Source organism: Notothenia coriiceps, unplaced genomic scaffold, assembly GCF_000735185.1.
Source record: "Notothenia coriiceps isolate Sejong01 unplaced genomic scaffold, NC01 NC01_scaffold00015822, whole genome shotgun sequence".
Classification (NCBI taxonomy): Eukaryota; Metazoa; Chordata; class Actinopteri; order Perciformes; family Nototheniidae; genus Notothenia; species Notothenia coriiceps.
The window spans coordinates 30599-44341 of record NW_011348523.1 but is presented as its reverse complement, the minus strand read 5'-3'; the positions used below and the strand labels follow the sequence as shown (position 1 = coordinate 44341).

The window sequence follows — 13743 nt, the reverse complement described above, 5'->3', positions numbered from 1 at the left end:
CTCACTTTGTCCAACTCAAACACTTCAAATCACAGTCCCATCCAGTCTTCACTGGTGTTCCTCAGGGTTCTGTCTTGGGCGTCCTCCTATTTATCATCTACCTTCTACCTCTGGGCCATATCTTCAGAAAATACGCAATCCAATTTAATAATAATAATAATAATAATAATAATAATACATTACATTTATAAAGCGCTTTTCCTGGTGCTCAAAGCGCTTACCTATGACCCTTGTCTTATCTCTCAATGTCAGACATTCACAGGTAGAAGCTACTTTCTGCATGATATCCATTGGGTATCGATACCTGACTGCCAGCCACCAAATGTATCTCAATTTTGTCTCCCGGGAGCCTCATGTCTGCAAACTGGCAGAAATAATCCGATAACTGCAGAAATCGCAGCAAACAGGCCTGACCCCTGGCGTCTTGTGCGTCACTATAGAGTCACGCATGCCCTTTTCTCTTCTTCCCAGCTTTTTCAGACGGCGGTTTATTGTATTGACAGTGGGCAGACGAGACAGTTATCTGCATGATAACACCTTGCACAATAAAGAGCTATGCATACAAGCACAATGTGACTGTGTTTATTTGAGAATTCAGTTAAATATGTACTTTTTTTTAATACCTGTTTGACATTATTTAATAATGTGCATGTGCGTAAGCGTTCATTTTTATGGTATTAGGCCTGTGTTAAAGCCTTTGAAAAAACCTACACATGAGATAATGAAAAACAGAAAGAAGTGAGTCTTTGACAGTCCAAATCTCCCTTAATATTGTTATTATAAACATCAAAGAATAACTTGAGCAGTTAATCCAACTATCGTTTCCCCCTGTTGATTCATTACTCTTCCCTGAGATGTTTCAGGATGGGAGACCAGCAATTCATGAGGCATAGAACTCCACATTGCACGGTAATTGTTTAACTCACCTAGCGTAATCTATCATTCTGACTTTGCAGAGTGGCTGCCTGTAGCACAGACACTCACTGGAAGTGGGCCATGCCTGGCAGAGAGTGATGAGGCCTGGGGCCGTGTGCCGCTCCCTGTTGCTCCTACCTACCCCTGCATCTCCTCCGGGGGATGACCCTCACTGTTCAGGGCGTCCGTTAGCATATATCCCTGTCACTTTGATAATGTGAGAGCACTTGTATCGAAAAAGTAATCATTCAATTTTGAACAATGCTTCAAACCTCAGGGGAGGAGCCCCGGTCACCGCGACTGTATTGCTTTTAATGGAGAAAGTGGAAAGTCTGACAAAAAACAATGTCCCCTTTGTTAAGTCTTCAGAATGAACGATTGCTCTCATGCTTAGGTGGAACGTCGGCCAAGCTGTAATTGAGCAATTTGCAATATCATTCACTAAATCAGTCGTGCGAGCTCATCTTTCCAAAAACTTCCCCACACACAAAAACTCAAGAGACAGAAACAGTGCTGCTGCCTAATGCATCACAAACACAAATTAGCTAAGTATTATGCATGATGCACTCAACAATACACACATTTTCAAACGAGTTTTACAAAGCAGGATTGTTATTGCAGGTTAAAAATGTCACTGCCCCTGCCAACAGTACATCCTTTAACGGAACACACAAACTGAGCCAAAGCAAATATTTAAGGTATCGTATTTTGGGTGCCTGCCATGACTTCTGTCAGCTGCAGGTAGGCAGGGTCTCCCTCCTACTCCTCCAGGCTCTCCCCCACATGTTTTCCCAGCCTCTCCCTCAGGCACACTGGCTCTGCTGTGAAAAGGCATGAAGGGCGGAGGAGGCTGGCTGGCAGGGAGCAGCCACTTCAAATCCAAATACACAGGCATGGACACACACACACACACACACACACACACACACACACACACACACACACACACACACACACACACATAGTATCCCTCTTTTCCTCTGTTCCTGCTTAGAGTTGTGAGAGTCATACATACACACTGCACGCCAGGAATATAAATGCAAGAAGAGAGTCATTGTTGAAACGGCCAAGTTCTGTCTTTAACTATGTGTTTAGTTAGTGAGGTGGATAGTTTAAAAAAGCAAAATAGTGCGCTACTCAAACTGAGAACTTCATAGATTACTGAACTAACACTTATAGTTTGTTCTACAAAAAACAAAACTCTTGAGAAATGTTTCTTCTGAATGACTTCCCCAGCAGGATAAATGAGGAAGCTAGCACTTCCCTCTTCGTCATGATTATACTCCTCTTCCCTCAGAGATGAATCATCTTTACCATCAAAATGCAATCTTTGCTGCTACACCCCTCTAACCAGCAGAGCCACATTCCCCCACATGTCCCATCACATCAGGTCAATCACACTCGACTCATTAGTGGTAGTTAATGGTGGCTTGGTCCCAGAATGCCCCAGGCCCAAGGGAGTCCAAACCTGACCCGGGCGGCCCCACCCCGTCCAGTACAGGCAGGCATAAGTTGTTGTTCTGCTTGGTCGGCTGTGGCACTTCATCTGGACAGCTTAATGCACTTGGCTGCATAGCAGGGCTGGAAATAAGCCAACCTCAGGGAGCTTAACTTTTTTTCCTTTAAAGAGTGACCTTTTCAACAGTGAAGTCAAATATTCTATATACGTTTTTCTCCAAGAAAATAGATTTCAATTGATATGATTTGAAGTGAAAAGGTATTTGACGGGGGCATACAAGGTTTTGCTTTGAAAATCACAGCTGATTGAGATTCTGTAGGGGTGCTGACATGCAGTAACAACTTAATAGTGTCAGAAAACACTTACTATTATTATACGTCCCGTTTAGGGTGTGTTGGAGAAATCCTGAATTAAGGCTTTATATCAGGTACACCAACCCATGATACTGGGTTTGGATTAAACTTGTTTCTCAAATGTTGTAATTGCCTAATTTCTCCACTTAAGGCCAAATTGGAGCATTAAGTAAGTCAAGTTCAGGCAGTTTTAGTGAAGATTAGCACAAAGGTTCCGGTGGCCGTCATTATTGAATGCATGACTGGTTGACTGCTATTGCACAACTGTTTCTGGCCAATTAAGGCCACAGAGCAGGTAAATGACATGAGAATTCATGGACTTTTAAGCCTTGTGACAGGATTGTGAGTCCTGTGTCTTGTTCAGCGAAATGAGAGCACTAACACCCATAAGCCTGTCATGGTTTAACATAATGCTGTCAACAGTCTTGCGGTAAAAAGTCTCCACAGCCGTATTAATAGGCTTGTGATTTTTGCTCGAACTGCCATCTATTCTCCATTTACTTCTTGTTATTGCTTGGCTTGCAAGTAATACGTGATGTAATATATTAGAGTCTGAGCACCAACAACAGTTCAATTTGGCAATTTTGCACAATTTGTAATGAAACAGGAAGTTGGTATAACTCCAATGTGCATATTCCTATTGGCCCTACATCCCGAATGCATGATAAGGGTTCAGGCCTGAGGACTTTTACAGGTCATAATCATAGCGGCACCAACTGGCAACAGGAAGTCGACACACGATCCAGAGCAAAATAATGTTTGTTGGGAGAAAGAGGAATTTGTGCAATTTTTGCAATATGCAACATCCAGTGCATCACATTGCATGCAAAAAGTAATGTTCATGTTAGCCCTGTAATCAACGGTCACCGCAATGCACCAAAGCGTAAACTGGCAAACAACCTTGTAGCTTTCCTTTCTTTTTGGTCACTTAGTGCCCTAAAGCCATTTAAGAGCAGTCTCTTTTGTCTTCACAGTGAATACTCTCATATGCATTATATAATGCTGACATGGCTGCCAGTGGTTTTACAAGGACTTCATGGAGGGTTTGGGGGGCCTTTGCCTCAAACAAAAATGTGCCTTCTAGAGTTTTCTAAAACACTTAGCTGCCTGTTCCAATCAGTGGAGATCAAAGTTAAACCTCTGCACGGCCATTAGACTTGTGGTCTAACTATTTTCTTTTCATTTTCTCCCACAATGCCCCCTCTTTACCCATGAGTGACCCTTGTGTCCATGTTTGGTGTTAGTCCATGTTTGACAGTAAAGCGTGCCATGGCGATAAAGTGCCTGGGAGCATGTGAGCTGCCTCTATAAGCCCAGATGTGTTTTCTGCCTTACTACAGATCAGCCCACGTGTCTGCACACAAGGTCGCTAATCGTCCTTTGACTCCTTTCACGTAAGATGATTTGAAAGTGTAGTAGTAGTCTATATGAATCACTTCATGCCATGTCACATTAGCTACCTTTATGTTACCCACGCAGGGTTATGCCATCTTCTCAATCCTCCAGCCATGTCAAAGTGAAGGATGAATAACAGTGACACAGCCTTTGAAAATGTCAGGGACCATCAACCGGATGTTTCCACCATATACATCAGGGATGGGCAACTTGGATGGTGGTGGGGGCCTCATCATTTATGTACTGGCCACCAGGGGGTAGTAGTGGCCGCTCAAGTTGCTTACTTTCATTACAGCAACGGTCTGCAAACATACTAAACATTGTGGTTTACCCCTGAATTCAGTGAAAATATATTCTTTCTCCCACTTTTCTTGGAAAACACGATTCTGCTCATGGATCTCATGCTGACATCCACAGAGGGCTGTGCTCATATGTTACCCGCTCCATCGAAATCAGGAAGTCGCAACGGCTCATTTCTAAATCTTAATTTTAATCTAGATTTGTGACATTACCCTCAATTCCCAGTTAGTTCCCATAAATTCCCATAAATCCCATTATTCCCATGGAAAGTTTCCAATATTTCCAAAATTCCCCAGCTTAACTTCCCATGGAAATGTACTGGAAGTGTTCCGCCCCTTTGCAACCCTAATCACCACACTCCTACCCACAGCCTCCGCCCTTTCCCTCATAGGACCAAGCACCGAACCTGGGGGGACATACCCTTCTCCGTCGCTGCCCCCTCCCTCTGGAACTCACTCCCCAAACACACCTGTGACTCCCCCTGATTTCAAATCAGAAAAATCAAAACTCAATTGAGTTTCAAGAAAAGCGCTCTATAACTAAAATGCATTATCATTATTAGAAGGATACACAACAGCAATTACCCAAAGAGTCTAGAAATCCATCATTTTGGGTCCTTCACCAAATACAAGTTGTGTCCGTTTATTTGAAATGCAGCAGTGACTGACCTGCTGTTCCTCTGTCCTCAGATTCACTCCATCCACCAGCGGAGGAAAGTGATGGGGCGCAGCAAGAACTTTGACCAGCTAGTGGCAGAACTGAAGACCAAGGTCCGTGAAAAAGGGGCCCAATCCCTGGATGGAAACTCCCCCAGCCCAGAGGCCCCCGTGGAACAGACGGGGGCCCCACACTGCAGGAGACCCATGGCCAGCCTCCCTGCGTTCAGGTTAGTGAACTTTACTGACGCCAGCTCGGATAAAGATGTGTGTATGGAGTAGGGATGTTAAGATTCACCGATTCGCATCGGTGCACCGGCATAAACGTTCAAGATGCGAGTGCACCGGTTGAAAGAGTGCACATCGGCTACAGTTTGGGTTGAACTCGCGATGCACCGATTGTAGCGTCTTTGCATCGGTAAAAAAAAGATTCATTCATATAATATCCTGTCAGCAATCAGCAGAGACGATCTTTGATCTTTGCTTCGCTCTACGGAGGCCGAGAGTCTCAGTTATCAACACACATGGAAGTCGAGGAGAAAGAGAAACACAGCGCACCGACAAATACCTACAAATCAAACGTTTGGCAACACTTCGGATTTTCAAGAAAGACGATCAACTTGAAAAATCGCTCTCAAATTGTAAACGATGCCGAGCCGCTTTAAAGTACACAAGTAGTACGAGGAGCTTAGCGACACACATAAAGAGGAGACATGGGGTCTGCGGCTGAAAAGAGAAACCTCAAAGTTAGACATATGAGTGAAATCACTCAGTGAGGTGTTCTGTCAGAGAGAGTGGTGTTTAGTTTAGCACAATTTATATTATGAATTTGATCAAAACTAACACACATTTAACTCGGCATTTACAATTGCAACACTTTTCTGCACACGCACATATACACATATTGTGCAGCTACTTGCAATTTATCTCACCAGCCAATAAAATCACACCGAGTCCTTTGGGAAGGGGGCTTAGAGGTGGTGCTAAGTGAGAGCACTTAGTCAGTTAGAAAAATGATGTTGTTGAATATAGTCGAATGTAATTTTGTGGATCCAAAAAAAAAGAAAAAAGGATGAAGCAAAAAGTCGAATGTGTGTTTTACAGTCAGCCTTCTTCTGTGTCGGAGAGCAACACAGAGGATGAGCAGCAGGACGAGGGGGGGGTCCGAGCCCCCTCACCTCTGGTCCATGGAAACATTTCCAGTGATGAAAGTGAGGCAGAGGGACCCGAGGAGCCCGTTGAGTTCCCATCTTCTGCTGCACATCCCAGACCTCTAGCGGTGAGCCGTTTGTACTTGGGTTTAACAAAATTAAAGACAAGCAGATACCACATGTATTGATTTATTAGGTGGATAGAGGGTGATTGTGCAACGCTATTTCATCTTCAAGGTGTTCTCTTGGAGGTTAACTCACCTGCCTGTAACAGATTTACAACCAGCCTTCTCTCTGCAGGTATGTTCATTTGGCAGCCATGCTTTGGGTCACGGCATCTACACGTTTGACCGCAGACTCCACCACCTGAGGTCGGCTCTAAGCAGCATGCTGGAGCAGCACATCAGCGCACACCTCTGGAAGTAAGACACTCACATTCTTAGTGGCCCTTTTGACTTCGCTCTGCTTTTATTCTGCTCACTGTCAACATTTCTTGGAAAGATAACTTTGGTATCTTTTTGTCACTGGCATTTATACTGTATGCTAAAAGTACAAACATATTTTCTCATCTAAATGCTTTTCTTTAAAGGTGGGGTAGGTAAGTTTGAGAAACCGGCTCGAGATACACTTGTTTTTATATTCCATGGAATGCTCTTAGCATCCCAATAGCAATGAATATCTTAAGTGCTTTGACAAAAAATCCATTACAAAATGTAATCTGTGGAAGCCGTAGTACTGTAAAAAGCACGACCAATGATCTGAGCCGGCCCGGCTACAACAACTGGATGGCCAACCTGCCTGTCAGCCTTCCATCTATGCACAAACTTATCTCGTGCCCTCATTGGTCATGTGCGCGTTCGTGTGTGTTGGAGGAGGGGCTCTGCAAGGAAGTGGGCAGATTTTTTCCGGCTGTGTATTTTCAAATTCTAGTGCACTCAAGCTGGTTTCTCCAAAATTACCTACCCCACCTTTAAGTGAATGTAAAATGTTTTTTGACAAGAATGATATAAGAAAAATATATTTTCATACACAGAATATTTTACAGAATGAACCAAAAAATCAGCAAGTAATGCCCCAGAGTTGCCAAAGGTTCTCAATGGGCTAGAATTTGCTCAGCATCCAACCAAGTCTCTGATAGTAGATAGCCTATACTACAAGTGTTCAGCCCATTCATGAAAAGCACTGCTATTTTAATGACATACATTTTGAGACTAACCTGATCACTAGTATAAATTGTGCAAATCAGCCTCAACCTCAACCTCCATCCCATTTCTGTTTCTTTGAGACTCCCACCCACTGTACATGGATGAGTGCTTGTTACATCAGAATGCTTTTTGGTAACACTTGCAGATGAACCTGAGTGTAAACCCACTGCTTAGTCACTAATAGATGAAGCAGATGGTGTTTTCTGCTGCCAGAATAACAGTGCTGAACACTGAGTGAAGTCTGCACTAAGATGGAGACTGACTCGTTTACATGCACATAAAATGGGTCATATAAGGACTAAACACTTTTCAGCAACAGCAGGGATATCTTTTACATAATTCCCATTTTCATTTGGATCTGTATCGAGCTACAATTCTTCCATTTAGAATGGGATTTGATTTATATTTTGTCTTTTTATAAATATTGCTCTTCCTGTAATTTGGCAGTAGGATATTTTTTGATCTCACTCAAATGTAGGTTGATTGTTGAGCAATAACCCAGATTGTCAGAGCCATGCAGTTACCAGAGTAACTAGCAAAACCATGCCTTAGTGTAGCTGGTCCTTTTATCTTATTGCATCTTTCTACCCAAATACTAAATTATTCAAGTATGATTGGTATACCGCATCTTAATTGTATTAAAGTTATCACATCTGCTTTGCTGCTTTGCTTTGTATGTTGTCCAGTCATTTGGTTAATTGTGTTCCATTATTTATATGACCTGGCAATCTAGGGGTTTCAAACCCTTGACCTCTTCCAAATATTTCCAAGCAGTGACTTGGGTGAGCGCACATGGCTGTTCACAAACTGTCCTGTGTATTTTAACTACAGATAGCATGTCGGTGAAAATCATTCTGCTGGTTTTAGATGCAGAACACTTTTGTGAAGTTTGATCACACATTTAGTAAAAGATAATAACATGTGGATCAAAACAAGCCGCAAGATATAATAAAGCACAAAAAACGACAGAGTGAGAAACCAATTAATCACATCTAATTGTGCAATTTAACATCTTGTGAAATACAAATATCCATATATAATTCTAGAAATACAGTATCTGATCAAATAATAACCTAACAAGTCCGCACAATGCTTGCTGCTCAGTTGAGTCTGTAGTCAAAAAGCTTCCCATGCTCCATTCTTATGCGTCAGAATGTCCTAGAGAACACATTATGTCAAACTCGAGGCCACAGGATCATTTCTAATTACTATTAGATCTGACCCGCCGGTATATTGCACGCACACCTTCACTCAAGCTCAGAGCCTGAGCCCAAACATTGATGACCTTGCACCCAAGATGAGATGCCAAGTACCGTATTTTCCGGACTATAAGTCGCACTTTTTTTCCTAGTTTGGCTGGTCCTGCGACTTATAGTCAGGAGCGACGTATATATGTTTTAAATGTCAATTCATGGCTGACTGACAAGAAACTGTCTACAGCCGTGAGGTGCGCTCTCGGCTTTGTGACAACTATATGGCTGTCTGTGACCACTGAAAAAAACGAAGAAGAGACGGACGGTTCTTCCGGGGTTAGCTGCTGTTTAGCCATCTTGTTTGTTAGCCGTCTTGTTAGCTTGTTAGCCGTCCTGTTGTTAGCCGCCGTCTTGTGTCCGGTGCGGCGCGGGTCCACCCCTACCGCCCAGCGTCCCGAATGCTCGGTGGGTGCGTCCGAGATGCCCGCGTCTGTCCCAGCGTCTTCGCGGGAGCGCGTCAAGGGATAGGGTAGAAGCATGCACCCTAGCCCGACTCGCAGAGCCAGCCTCCAGGTAGAAGGTATGTGTGTGCGTTAAACATTACCGGACCTGTTGTAGTTAATAACTTCCCTTTCAGTTTACCGTAAAGTCTGTTATTGGCTTGGATTTGGAAAATTAAATATCTGAATTAAATATCGACTTATAGTCCGGTGCGACCTATATACGTTTTTTCCTCTTCACTGACGCTTTATTGGCTGGATGCGACTTATACTCAGGAGGCGACTTATAGTCCGGAAAAATACGGAACTGAACTAGCATCACAGAGCAGCACCACTGGAGTGTTAATGGATGGTTTCCTTCTGCAATTTTTCTCTTCACCGACAACCAGGGCATGTTTGGTTTGTTCTTAGGGAAATAGGTTTTTTTGAAGCTGCTGTTGGCCTGTGGAAAATGTTAATCATAAGAAATGACTCTGGGAAATGCTGCAGATAGAGCCATAAGAAATGAATGCAACTGATTATTTTCATGGTTTAATGTTGTTTTTATAGGCCATCATTGAAGCTTTGTTGGTTCCAGGTATAATATGTGTAATACGTTTCATTTCAATAAAGTTCTGCAATAAAACATTGAACAGATCCGGCCCTCCACTAGTTACCACTTTTTTTTTATTTTGGCCCACCTGTATTGAGTTTTGACACCCCCTGATTATAGAACATTGTTAGCAAGTGTCGCTTGCTAATGCAACTTTTCGTGTTGTTGAAAACCAGGTAAATACCTCAAGCCACCTGACTTCACTCTCCACCTCCTCTCGGCTCCGAGACCATCTCGTCGTCGTACGTATCTCGTCGTCGCTCTCCGATCGGCCTAGCTCGATCGTCCTCTCCTTCCTCGTCTACCTCTTCCTCCTCTCTGTCTATTCCTCTATCTCTCCTTTTTCTATTGCCTACAGAATGTCTGATTCTAAGGTCCCACAGCGTGATCTTCAGATGTTTGTCCAAGGCAAAAAGACCCTTGTGCGACACTCCTTTTTTCTCGCTCTCCTCCAGTCGACCCAGGCTGAGCGCACCAGGAAGACTTTTTGGTGTTCGTACTTCAATGAACTCCATTACTGTGTGGACTCGGGTAGTGCTGGCAACCTTTTATGACTGTCAGCTCAGGTTCGCGCGCAGGCCGTCTTCGGGGGTCACAAGGCAACGACTTGCTTCGTGGAGTGCGGTGGTCGCTAGTCTGGGCGGCTCTGGTGCACTCATATATAAGAACCCTTGTTGGTCGCCCCGAAATCAGCGGCTCGAGCTGCGTGTGAGATGTTGGAAGCTTGTCGCTCGCCCCCCTGCCGCCCGCAAAGTTCGCGCTCTTCCCCTGCGCTCCAGTTTAGCAGGGTTGAGTCACTTCGACAGGCGTCTTGTAACCGAACTAAGCCCGCACCCGACCACGTATCCTGGTTTCTATACTGTCTTCTCTGGCCCATCTGAGAAGAACGGCAGCCTGTGTAGGGGGCCCTGACCTGTTCCCAGGTTTCTTGTTCTTTCTAAACCTCTGACGCTGTGTGTCCGTCAAGGACCGTCGTAAACCCAATGGAAGCCGGACCGCAAAGCTACACTGTCGTCACGCGCGGGCGCAGTCAGTCAAGCTCCACGCTCTCCACACTCGGCGCTCGCTCTCATTCTCTATACAAGAGCGGAGCCATTCTTTCTGGCTTCTGCGACATATTGGCTCTCAGGGCCGAAGAATGTGTAACCTACAGTGCGGTCAACGAACACGTACACTCTTGTGCCATCTTCTCTCGCTCGCGCCCCTGGCCCCAGACCCTCGTCACCAACCACAGTCATCCACCCGTCCGCGGGTCCGCAGAGCGGCTGCCTCGTCTCTTCCAACTTGCAAGGCTCGGCGCGTCGTGCATACGTGTGCTGGCAGCACAGGCTGGTGACACACGGTTCGAATCCCAATTTATGGTGGGGGCGTGAATGGAGAGCATACTACGACATTGTGCCCTGTTATCTCTCATGTCTGCTGCCGCCCCCCTCCTCAGCTTCCAGCCCCTTCCCTCCTCCCTCCTCTCCTCTCGCTTTCTTCTATCCTGGACATGTACCTGTCCAGATTAGTGTGTGTGGAGAACTGGGAATGGCGTGTGGAGGCAATGAAATGACGCGCGCAAGTGAGTTTAGAAAGACCGATTATTGTCGGGAACGTGTGCGGCATCCGACCCCCAGACGGCCTCAGGAGGGGAGGAACTGCGTACGTTGAGTCTGTCCCGCTCTCGCAGGGCGCTCTCGTATGCGGCTGGCTGACCGTCGTCAGCCCTTTCTGCTAGAATCTGATGAGAGGTAAGAAACAATAATACCCTCCCTCCTACGCTCCAGTCTTATTGCGTCCTGTGATGGTCTGTTCTCAGAATCAGCGCAATGAATGCCTCTGCATTATATGAGAAATAGATCACCTGCCTTAATTGACTGACCGCGCCCCCTGTCCATTATTTTGTTCTTTGCCCTTCACTTCTCACCGTGTTCTGTATTTTGTGCTGCGCGCTTTCCACTTACGCCGTAAGATAGCTATACATGGAATCTCACCTCCGCGCTGTCTCGCTTGTTGATTGCTCATTACACCGAATGTGACAGTATCGACGATGTGCTAGCTGTGAGCTCTAGCTTGGTTAGTAAGTGCGCTGTCGTGATAATAGAACTAGGGGAGCATCCTGCGCTTTGCTTATCATGATGCCTCCATGTTATCGCATTTGTGCAATTGCTGCGCTGACAGATATTGGCTCTCGCCCTCTCGATGCCTTGAATAAGGTCGTGTTCAACTGATTCCTTCTTGAAAATCACCCGTCAAAAGGTGTGTTGTCATCTGAACTCCAAAAGTTGCTCAAGTCTCTTGTGGAGAGCATAGCAACCATGAATGTTTCTGACTAAATATGTCTTCTTGCAAATGCAAAAGAATACATAGTGTCCACTTTGAGCCTAAAGAGTTAAGCTGCTCATTTAACACTATTTCGATTAGATGGTTACTGGTTACCGTCTATGTTACGGTCGGTTCCACATCTCTGGTCGTCACTTGAAGGTTGGTGGGGGTGGATCTATGGTCCAACTCTCGGGTTAGCTTTCTCACAGAAGCATGTAGCTTCTCTTATACAGACTCGCAGGACGCGCAATATGCGTCATCGCATCCTAATATCAGGCTCGTCATGAAGTAATATGCGATTTTACTATCACCTATACCTAAATAAGTCGAATAATATTGCTAACACAGATTTTATAAACCATAACACCATTAACACATTAAATGACGTTTAACGGTTAGATTGTATTCACTAACCCCGCTTCATTTGCAGCCCAATTACTACACATGACCTAATGATATAGGATCCAGTTTCACCTAAATCAACTTAATGCTGCAAAGCCTTATGTGCTTTTGGGAAGATTGTCCACTGTCACCGATGTTAGGCATCTGCAGGAGAGGCAGTTGTGGCGCGGTGTGGACAGATGCAGCATTCTTGATTCTAGTCATGTGTGGTTCTGCAGCTGTTAACTTCTTTACGGAAGGAGTTGCACCCAAGTAGTGCTGTAAAAAGGCTTAGTAAAGTCGTTCCACTTAGTTGTTAACGTGCTGTGAGGTGGAGCAGCTCAATGCTAAGCCAATCAGGTATGTTTTTTCAAATGGCCTGCACCCAGAATACGAGCGGATTGGTCCTTATTTAAACACAGTGATTTGAGTGCAGTGCCTCCCCACTGCCTTAACTGCAGCCTCCCAAAAACCTCAATGAGTTTAAGACATCATTTGAACATAAAGGTCTGAAATCAGTTCTGAATGTTGAATATACAGACTCTAGTCAAATGTACATTCATCTCTCTTCGTCCCACAGCCAAACTGCACCTTACATGTGTGCCCTGCCTTACCAAGAGGGGCCGCTCTGCTCAGTCCAAGGTGTGTGGTGTGTGTGTGTGTGTGTTGTGTGTGTGTGTGTGTGTGTGTGTGTGTGTGTGTGTGTGTGTTGTGTGTGTGTGTGTGTGCTGTGTGTGTTGTGTGTGCTGTGTGTTTGTGTGGTGCTAGCTAGCGCTTCCGCTGCGCCACTCTGTCGTCACTCTTTGAACCAACGCTTGTCAAATGTGGATTGTGCGTGATGGTGTTGATCTTTGGAATAGCTGTGGGTGACTGTGCTGTGTGTGTTCGATGTGGCCAGCTACTGTTCGGATTTTGGAACCAGTGTGTGTGTGATGGTATGATCGTGGTGTGTTTTGTGTTGATGCTCGATGGTGTTGCTGTACGTGTCATTAACTGACAAAAACGCTGTTCATCTTTGAAAAAGGATGCTTTTTTTTAAACATATTAACAATATTATGTTACTGTTCCAAAACCCAGGTTATTGTGTTGTTTTGCCTTTACTTTAGTCGATATGACTATTTTTCGATGTTGCCGGGCAGAATAAGGAGGTGGAAAAAAAAAATTACAGCTCGGGCTAATTAAATAATAAAGTCCAGGATACTTGCTCAGGTTCGTGGTCTAGAGTCACCCGTGTGTGTGTGTGTGTTGTGCTGTGTGTGTGTGATTAAAATACTACAAGGACCATTCTTATGCTGGCTAAATTAAATTTTTGGTTTATCAAAAATGGATTAAATAA

General features: G+C 44.7%; 2 protein-coding genes across 2 annotated transcripts in view; one reads left to right on the top strand and one right to left on the bottom strand.

Moving 5' to 3' along the window:
* The window catches only part of atxn7l2a (ataxin 7-like 2a), a 24602-nt gene extending 14668 nt beyond the window's left edge, over positions 1-9934 (top strand). Inside the window, exons 6-9 of the mRNA XM_010775607.1 lie at positions 5112-5308; positions 6183-6357; positions 6530-6651; positions 9896-9934. Of these exons, the coding sequence (XP_010773909.1) occupies positions 5112-5308; positions 6183-6357; positions 6530-6651; positions 9896-9899 (498 nt within the window). The 3' untranslated portion in view covers positions 9900-9934. The remainder of the gene's footprint in view (positions 1-5111; positions 5309-6182; positions 6358-6529; positions 6652-9895) is intronic.
* An 861-nt stretch (positions 9935-10795) lies between these two features.
* LOC104949272 (lamin-B receptor-like) overlaps positions 10796-13743 on the bottom strand; it is a 21445-nt gene continuing 18497 nt past the window's right edge. The window contains exons 8-9 of the mRNA XM_010775606.1: positions 11300-11435; positions 10796-11048 (exon numbers count right to left, since the gene is read on the bottom strand). Of these exons, the coding sequence (XP_010773908.1) occupies positions 10796-11048; positions 11300-11435 (389 nt within the window). The remainder of the gene's footprint in view (positions 11049-11299; positions 11436-13743) is intronic.